Source organism: Octopus bimaculoides, chromosome 1 (assembly GCF_001194135.2).
Source record: "Octopus bimaculoides isolate UCB-OBI-ISO-001 chromosome 1, ASM119413v2, whole genome shotgun sequence".
NCBI classification, from domain to species: domain Eukaryota; kingdom Metazoa; phylum Mollusca; class Cephalopoda; order Octopoda; family Octopodidae; genus Octopus; species Octopus bimaculoides.
Window position 1 is genome coordinate 86,120,180 of NC_068981.1, and position 10,419 is coordinate 86,130,598.

General features: G+C 36.4%; 1 protein-coding gene across 2 annotated transcripts in view; it reads left to right on the forward strand.

Moving 5' to 3' along the window:
* The window catches only part of LOC106884368 (sodium-dependent dopamine transporter), a 242,943-nt gene that overhangs the window by 137,512 nt on the left and 95,012 nt on the right, over positions 1-10,419 (forward strand). For both annotated transcript variants that reach the window (XM_014935726.2, XM_052967984.1), the window contains exons 3-6: positions 620-751; positions 4,201-4,338; positions 5,996-6,155; positions 9,913-10,036. In XM_014935726.2, coding sequence (XP_014791212.2) covers positions 620-751; positions 4,201-4,338; positions 5,996-6,155; positions 9,913-10,036 — 554 coding nt within the window. The remainder of the gene's footprint in view (positions 1-619; positions 752-4,200; positions 4,339-5,995; positions 6,156-9,912; positions 10,037-10,419) is intronic.

The following is a 10,419-nucleotide window of genomic DNA, read 5'->3' on the forward strand; positions in this document are numbered from 1 at the left end:
GATGGGTGGTAGGAGGGAGGGTGGGGGAGAGAGACAGGAGGAGGGGGTTAGATGAAGAGTGGAGGGGAGTTGAGCCCATGTGGCGCAAAGGAGCGAAGATAGAAGATTAATCCCTGTTGACGGCGCAAACGGGAGTCTGGATGGCCCCTGTGCATGGACAATCCAAACACAGACAGGTGTTGCCGCAAGGAGTGGCCGGCAGAACGGAAGTGGCGTGACACCGGGGTGTCATTGCCGACATATGTATGTATGTATATATGTGTATATATGTATATATATGTCTTAATAGCTTAATAGTTGTCAATGAGTGTCACTGTCATACAAGCAGTGTCATTCAATTCTAATATCCTGCGAAAATATGTCTGACTAAACAGAAGAAGTTGACAACAAGAAGGGCATCAGACCATAGAAAATATGCTTCAATAAACTACATCTGATCCATGCAAGCATGAAAAAGTAGGCATTAAAATGATTGTGGTATGCAATCAACTTTTAAGTAACCAAGCTTGACCATTTTTGTATAAAAATTATATATTTAAAAGCATTTTTCCTTGTACTCTCCATATTTTTTATGTTTGGAAATTAGATGAATGTCATATTATTTTTCTTGTTATTTCAGGAGCATTCTGTGTTGCCTACCTAGTTCTGATGATGATATGTGGACTGCCCCTTGCATATCTAGAAACTTGTATAGGCCAATATGCTAAAGGAGGTCCGGTTATTGTTTGGAAGATCATGCCGATTGCTAAAGGTTACTTCATTAACTTTTTCTCATTTCATATGTTTTATATACCTTTAGCTAAAATGAAAATATTTATTCTACAGTTTTTGTCACAAATTTTTGTTTCAGAGAGAAATATATACTGTTATTATTCACTGGTTTAGTTGGTCATATTGATTCTGAATATTTATATATGATATTAAGTTATGATTTAATTACTGTTGTTGATCTTGACAATTCAAATGTAATATTGGAGGAAGAGGTAAGTTGATAACATCAACTCCAGTGTTCAACTGATACTATTTTATTGGCCCTGAAAGGATGAAAAGTAACATCAACCTTGGCAGAATTTGAACTCAGAACATAAGGAGGAATGAAATGCCACTGAGCATTTTGCCTGGCATGCTAATGAATCTACAAGCATGCCACTTTACAATTCATATGAATATTGATTTCAAATTTTGGCACAAAACCAGCAAGTTCAGAGGAAAGAACATGTCAATTACATCGACCCCAGTGCTCAACTAGTACTTATTTTATTGACTCCAGAAGGATGAAAGGCAAAATCAACCCCAGTGGCATTTAAACCCAGAATATAGAGACATGCCACTAAGCATTTTGCTCAGCATGTTAACAATTCTGCCAGCTTGTCATCTTGTAATATTAAATGACATTTTATTATTTAACATATTACATTAATTCTGATGGGTCTTTTCCATGATTTGAGATTCACTTATAATACCAACTGCTCAATACTTTAATTGGTTCTTTATTTTGGAAATTTATCGTGTAGTATTGATTAAAATAGGTTTCACTAACCACACCAAGTTTACCAGCTATGAAGGGGACTTGGTATAGCCATTAAAACATTGGATAGAATGCTTGATGCTATTTGAATCAACTCTCTTCACCCTGAGTTCAAATCACAATGAGATCGGCTTTGCCTTCAATCCTTTTGTGGTCAATAAAAGAGTATCAATCCTGAACCGTAAGAACACCAAACAGATGCTTCTTGCAGCATTTGTTCCAGCTCTTTGTGTTTTGAGTTGAAATCTTACCATAGCCTTATGTATGGGTGGTTGGCTTTATCTGTTTCTTGGTGCTTTGAGTGCCCTTCATGGTGTTGATTCTGTTGTAAGCATTTGGGCCAGATCTCTGGTTTGAGGATACTGTCTTTTCTCCTCCTCACCCATTTTTGAGACCCTGTAAATGGTCATAGGCACTTCCCACCGTTTCACTAAACTTTTTATCCTTATTTGTTTCTGAGGCACTGCCTTGAAGACTTTAGTTAAACAAATTGACCCCAGTACTTATATTTTTAAATCTGGTACTTATTCTGTTGGTGTCTTTTGCTGAGCCACCAAGTTATGGGGTCTTAAACAAACCAACACTGACAGGGTGGGGGACAAACATACTCACAAAGGCATACACTTGCCCAAGGTACCACACACTGAGACTGAATCCATAACCACATAGCTGCAAAGTGAGCTTCTAAACCATACAGCCATGCCTAAAAAACTCTTACCTTCTTGCAGTAAAGCATTTTGTAAGTTCTTAAAGGACTGATTAAGGTAACAGAATAGCAAATCAAATAAGCTAATTGTTTGAGAACATCATCATCATTACCATTATCATTTAACATTCGTTTTCCATGCTGGCATGGGTTGGACAGCTTGATAGGAATTGGTAAGGCCAGGGGCTGCACCAAGTTCCATAGTCTGTTCTAGCTTGGTTTCTATGGCTGGATGCCCTTCCTAACATCAACTACTTTACAGAATGTACTGGGTGCTTTTTATGAGGCAGCATCACCAGTGCTTTTTATGTGACACCAGTGCTTTTTTATGTGGCACCAGCAACCACACCAATGATTCTTATGTGGCACCTTGGTTTTAAGATCTCAGTTTTTTAAGATCTCAAGTACAACTAATATTCAATCAAAACGTTAGTTACAAAATCAGTATTTCAAATTGCTCAAAGTTGATATTATTCAGTTTTTATTGCTATCAAAATTAATACGACGTTTTTAAATATTGTGATAACTATTTAAGGATATCATAAACTAAAAAATATAAGACACCCACTCACCACTAAAATACAGATAAATGCTAATTTTAAAATATATGGGTTTATAAGAAAAGTCTGATAACAGCTGCTTACATGTATCCTTATTAATGAGGGGTTCGAATTAGGAAGAATTATAACTGATATTGTGAAATCATAGTTTTCAAAGTATGGATATAAAAAACAAACCAAAAATCATTATCATGAAAGTAAATAATATTTTATTTATATATTTTCTGTGTATTACTAATCTCAACTTACAAATTCTTGGAACCTAATGGGAACATATAGAAATGTCTTATTGTAATTTTTGGAAATCTATTTGAGAAATGAGACAAAGTTTTACCATTAGCATTATGAGCATTGTTTTTGATGCAGCTTTTTTCAAGCTAGTATGGGTTGGACAGGTCTATAACATACATTTATTTCTTTATGTAATGGTCCTGCATCATCTCATCCAATATTTTTATATTTCATCTAATGACTTGTTTTGTACCATTTGTTCAATAAGCAACTTTTTTTTATCAGATTAAAGTAATGTAGCTTTGTTTTAGTTTACAAATTTTTTTGTTTCAATTCAAAGATACTTTGCATTTGATTCATGAGGGAGTTTTCAGTTATCAATCGCCTGATGTTTTACACTTTTGCCAATTTGCCACCCTTTGCAATAGCCTCAAGCCAATTGATGTTTTGTGAGTGGATTTGGCAGATGAAAACTGAAAGAAACCCACTGTATGTATGTATGTATACATGTATGGTTGGGTTGGCTGGATGGGTGCATATAACTATATATATATATATATATATGTGGCCTGTGTGTTTTCTGTACCTTGTTTATCATTTTGTCCATGCTTTTTTGCAACGTCATGTACCCAGATATGCATCTATATATACATGTAGATGAAGGTATGTACATACATGTACATATATATGCATATACTCATATATTATTTGTATTTGTGTGTGTGTGTGTGTGTGTGTGTGTGTGTGTGTGTGTGTGTGTGTGTGTGTGTGTGTTTGTGTGTGTGTGTGTTTGCATCTCTTTGTCTTGACATCACATGATAGTAATAATGTGTCACTGTGCCACACAAGCAGTGTAATTCTTATCCAATTTTCCATGAAAACTTCTCCAGCCACAAGGAAATATTACTTTGCATGGAAAAAGGTGAGGGTTGGTGACAAGAAAACCATCCAACCATAAAAAAATATGCCTTGAGAAATTCTGTCTGACCCATGCAAGTATGGAAAAGTGAAGATTAAAATAACAAAGTCAATGATGTGTTTTAATGTTTGTATTTGTTTATTTGAAATGTAAACATTGAATAAATATGTATTGCAAAAACGTAATCTAAAGGGTTTTTCTTTTTTTGTATCATTTGAAACTAATTTAAACAAATTTCCTTTTTCTTAATTTATAGGTCTTAGCTGGGCAATGTTAGTGGTTACAATCCTTATTGCCATGTATTATAGTGTTATAATGTCTTGGAGCCTTTACTATGCTGGGATGTCCATTATACAACCTTTGCCATGGATATGTAGTAAAACATATACAAACAGTGAGTACACTTTTTTTTTTCTGTTTTGTGCAAACTCAGTTTTGACATCAGTCAATGAAAGGATAAATTGCCCTTTCTATTTCATATGAAAGGATAGACTGAACTTTATATTTTTTTAAATGAAAAATTTCAGAGCAGTTAATGTAAATTTCTATTCTTGAATTTGACTGTTCTGTAAATCTAAATGTCAAATGCTCACTTCTCATTCAATTTTGCCGCCACCTCACCCTTGCCTCTTCTTTTCTTTTCTTTTTTATGTCTTTCTTTCCTTCTTCCTATCTCATTCAGTTTCCCTCCTACTTCTTGTTTATGTTTGAAGTTCACATTATCTTGCATTCCCCTTCAGTTGCAGCCAGTTTCTCAATCACAGGGGATATAAAAGTCTACTGTATTTCATTTATTTTTCTCCTGTTGTCTTTACTCTGAGAAAGAAGTCTGTCTGAAAGGTTGGACATACCACTCCCCACAGGAATTTCACTGTACTCCTTTTGTCACTTTTTCTAGATAATACAAGTATTGCCAATGCAGACTTACCACTAGTTTTCATGGATTCTGTTTCATCTGTTTTATATTTTCAATAAAGTTATACCAATAACTCTTGTAAACACCATTTAAAGTGTTGAAGTATAAAAAGGTTATTTCTAACTGAAATGCTAATGACCCTATTTCTCAATGGAATTATATTTCCTTTAAAATTATTTCAATATAGCATGTTCTTTTTCACTTTGTTTTGTTTTTTCTTTACAGAAAACATAATTAAAAAATTTATTATTTCCTGAATATTGAATCACAGCTCTCATTTGAAAGTTGTTGCATGCTTGCTGCATGAAAATAATTACAATTATATTTTCGGGCAAGGCTGTGTGGTTTGGAAGTTTGCTTCCCAATCACTTGGGTCTGAATTCAGTCTCAACATGTGGCACACTGGGCAAGTGTTTTCTACTATACCCCCAAGCCAGCCAGAGCCTTATAAGTAGATCTGGTGAGCAGAAACTGAAAGAAGCCCATTGTATATGTATATATATATGTTTGTATGTGTGTGTGAGTATGTGAATTTTTGTGCCTTCTTGTCTCAATATTGTATGATTGTTGTAAATGAATGTCATTCATTTCCAATCAATATTCTGCATAAACATGTCAGGCCAAGGGGAAATATTAACTTGCTTGGAAACAGGTAAGGGTTGATGACAGGAAAGGCATCTGACCATAAAAAATCTACCTTAAAAACTCTGCCAGACCTATGCAAGCATGGGAAAGTGGACATTAAATAAATAATGATGAAAATGATTAAAAAGAACTACTTATTAATAATTTATGTCTTCGTTTTAAGAATGCTGATCTATCACCATCTTTTTAATTAAATAATCATTGTCATCATCATCATCATTTAACGTCCATTTTCCAAGCTGGCATGGGTTGTACATTTTGACAGGAGCTGACCAGCAGAAGGACTGTTCAGGCTCCATGTCTATTTTGGCAAAATTTCTACAGTTGATGCCCTTCTTAACTCTAACCCTTCCTCACACTAACTACAAGTTGTAAATCTTTTCTGATGTGTTTTACTATACATTGCAATTTCCCAAAATTTCTCTTTGCTCCATAAATATCTGATATTTTTGCTCAGTGTAACCTTTTAAAAATTACTCTTTTCTCACAGGCAACAATCCCCTTTGTGAATCCTCATTTCTTACGTCACATTCATATCAACATCACCAAGAACGGAATCAACAGCATGTTGGTTTGTTTCTTCATATAAATACAACAAACACAAGCCTTGCAACTGCCCTCTATAACTTACCTAGTGGCATCTATTTTCAGTAAGTCATTTGATTGTCTTCATTTTTTTAATTTTTAACTGAGCTCTATTTATTCCAATCTAGAAGAATCATTCTGATTTCACTATGAAATAATTTGAATCAAATGATTGTAGACAATTTTAGAAATACTCTCAAATACTCTCCATAGCCTTTTGAAAATAATTATTATCAAAGCTTGATATATCTTGACCAAAGAAGAATCATTTGGGGTTTATTATTTACCTGGATGTCAACAGATAAGACAAGCTTTAGTTACATTGCATAGGTTAATAGTAACAAGATAGTGGTCACACACACAAATGGAAGTAAAAGATAAAGTTCATGAGTTATATTTTTATATAAAGCGTCAGGGTTGTCACTTTTGTGGGAAGTTAGTATTAAGTTACAGATCTGCCATGAATAAATAAACCTATAATCAAAAGCATTCTACCCATGACCGTCATGTCTTCTTAAGCATTATCTAATGTGTCCCCTTCCGTTTTTTTTCAAATTGTAGAGTTTATTTCAAGGGAGATATTGTTGCTATTTCTAAAGGAATGTGTGATCTCATAGAGGCTCTCTCATAGTAGAGGTTTCTGACTCTGAATCAGCTGACTCAGCATAAATAGGACTGGACAGCCAGGTGACAATTTGGTCATTCATCATCGTCATCATCATCATCATCATCATCATTAACGTCCGTTTTCCATGCTGGCATGGTTGGACGGTTTGACTAAGGTCTGGAAAGCCAGTGGCTGCACCAGGCTCCAATATGATCTGGCAATGTTTCTACAGTTGGATGCCCTTCTTAACACCAACCACTCCAAGAGTGTAGTGGGTGCTTTTTACATGTCACTGGCACAGGAGCCAGTCAGGCAGGCCTGGCATTGTTCATGTTTGGATAGTGCTTTTTACATACCACCAACAAGGGAGCCAGTCAGGGTACTGGCATCAGCTACATTCGGATGGTGCTTTTTACATGCCACTGGCACAGGAGCCAGTCAGGGGGTATTGGCATTGGTCACATTCGGATGGTGCTTTTTATGTGCCACCAGCTTGGGAGCCAGTCAGTGGGCACTGGCTACAGCTACGATATTGGTTTTAGTTGACTCAACAGGTCTTCTCAAGCATATCATATTGCCCCATTCATCAGGGGTACTCTTAACTGGGCTAGACATGCATGGCTGCGATCTCCCTTTAGTTGCCGGGTCTTTTCAATCACAGTATATCTCCAAAGGTCTTGGTCTCCTGTCATTGCCTCTGTGAGGCCCAATGTTCGAAGGTCATGCTCCACCACCTCATCCCAGGTCTACCTATTCCACCGGTTCCTTCCACAGTTAGGGAGTGACACTTCCTCACACAGCTGTCCTCATCCAAACATAAAACATGACCACACAGTGCAGTTGTCTCTCTTGCACACCACATTTGATGCTTCTTATGCCCAACTTTTCTCTCAGGGCGCTTACACTCAGTCATATATGCACACAGACATTACACATCCAGCAGATCATACTAGCTTCATTTCTTGCAAGCCTACGCATGTCCTCAGCATTCTCAGAGTAATCACCCCTATTACAGACTTGGTCACCTAGGTAGCGGAAGATATTAACTACTTCTAGTTTCTCCCCCTGGCATGTGATGAAATCTGTTTTCTGTACATTTTCAGTGTTTATTGCCCCTGTGCATCTGCCACATACAAAAACTATCTTCCTGGTTAACCTTCCTTTGATATTGCTGCACCTTTTATGTGTCCATAGCTTACACCGGGTACATGGTATGGAGTTTCTACCTACGCCCTTTCTACAGATCGAGTAGGGCCATCTACCTGAAGGGGTTAGTGATTTGACAGCCTTCCTACTTACTAAGACTTTGGTTTTTGCTAGGTTAACTCTAAGGCCTTTCAATTCTAGACCTTGCTTCCGCACCCTAAACTTAGTCTCTAGTTCTGGCAGTGATTCAGCTATTAGAGCAAGGTCATCAGCATAGAGGAGCTTCCAGGGGCAGCCTGTCTTGAATTACTTTGTTATTGCCTATTGAAGCCTCTAAATACACTTATCACATTGTGAGTGAGACTCTGATAACAAAGTTGTAAGAGGCAGACATGGTGAAAATATGAGAGTAGTCAGATCATTCGGGAGATGGCAGATGGATTTCTCAGTCATATAAGATGAAAAAAATAGTAATTTAAAGTATCTCTTTAATTCTTTTCCTTAATTTCAAATTCAAGTACCTAATCCCACCAAACATTATAAAGAAATGATTATCTCCTTTATATTAACTGTCAATTCAGGAATACTACATGTCAGAAAACTTATATATATTGCAGTTTTACAATATATTTTGAATAAAAGTTATAAAATATAATCAAAGTAACTGAGGATGTGATTGAGATATGTCAAGAGGCTTAAACTTTAAGTTTTTATTTTAAGATGAGAAGATTAAAAAGAATATTGGGTTGGCCAAAAAGTCTGTCCAGTTTTTGTCAACACTACATGTCAAGCACTCTAATAAGTCTGTCAATCTGTCCCTTGCACATGTGCACTCATTAGATACTTGATACTTCAACGTAGTTCAATGTGAACTTGCAATGAGACAGGTTGCATATTGTGTGCTGAGGATCACCTTGAAAGTGGAAAACCAAAACAAACATTACTGACAACTCAAGCTTTTCTATTTAAAATAAAAAAAGCGTGGAAATCTGCAAGAAGATATGTGCTGTGTACAGAGAGAATGCCACTACAGAACATGTGTGCCAGAAGTGGTTTTCAAGATTTTGATTGAGAAATTTTTTGATTCAAGAGCGCACCTTGCTCTGGTTGGCCAACTGAGATTAACAGCAACACCAACCACCTTTATACAACTGAGATGATTGCAGATATTCCCCAAATATCAAAATCAAGTGTTGAAAACCATCTCCTTCAACTTGGCTACATCAGCAAGCTTGATTCTTGGGTCCCACATCTATTGGATGAGGCTAACCTCACCCAACAGATTTTCATCTGTGATTCATCGCAGAAACACAAACAAAATTACCATTTTTTAAAGTGAATGATGATGAGGGATGAAAACAATGCAAAACATGAGCAATCATGAGAAAAGTGTGACAAACCACTACAAACAACCTCTAAAGCAGGACTTCATCCAAAGAAAGTTATGCCTCCTATTTGGTGGGACTGGAAGGGTGTTGTCTTTTACGAGCTTCTTCCCACAGACAGGACCATCTATTTGAATGTGTACTGTAACCAGCTGGACAAATTAAATGTAGTGATCCACCAGAAGTGTTCAGCACTTGCTAATCATAAAGTCATTGTCCTTCATCACAACAATGCCAGATCACACACTTTTTTGTACACATGACAGAAGTTACTGAGGCTTGCCTGGGAAGTTTTGTCACACCCTACATATTCACCTTCAGATTTCCACCTCTTTCACTCTCTTCAAAATCCACCGAATGGATAGACTTTCAACTCTGAAGAGGATGTAAAAATTCATCTGAAAGAGTTTTTCCCCAGTAAAGACAGTAATAAATCTACCTCAAAGATGGCAGGAGATATTGGGATGAAATGGTAACTATATCATTGATTGAATAAATTGCTTTAAATTTAAAACTTGAGTCTTATTTTCACTTAAAAAACTGAACAGACTTTTTGGCCAACCCACTATGAACAAAACAAAGTTTATTTATTAATCAAAATAAAATAATCAGTTGTTTATTTATTAATTTCTTAATTAAAAATTGATCTTGCTTATTTGGAATTAATATTTCTTTTGTTGTTAGGCAGACACTGCTACTCCAGTCAGAAAAATCTATCTCTGGAAACTGGCAACTTGTTCTCTGTCTCCTTGCTACTTGGTTACTAGTATTTTTAATACTTATTAAAGGAATACAGTCAATGGCTAAGGTAAGCACATTGGAAAATGTTGAAAACTAAAATTTTCTCCATTTGTAATATTGTAAATGAGATAGCGATTGAAATTTAATATATATATATATGTATATATTATTATATATATGTATCATCATCATCATCATCGTTTAACGTCCGCTTTCCATGCTAGCATGGGTTGGACGATTTGACTGAGGACTGGTGAAACCGGATGGCAACACCAGGCTCCAGTCTGATTTGGCAGAGTTTCTACAGCTGGATGCCCTTCCTAACGCCAACCACTCAGAGAGTGTAGTGGGTGCTTTTACGTGTCACCCGCACGAAAACGGCCACGCTCGAAATGGTGTCTTTTATGTGCCACCCGCACAAGCCAGTCCAGGGGCACTGGCAACGATCTC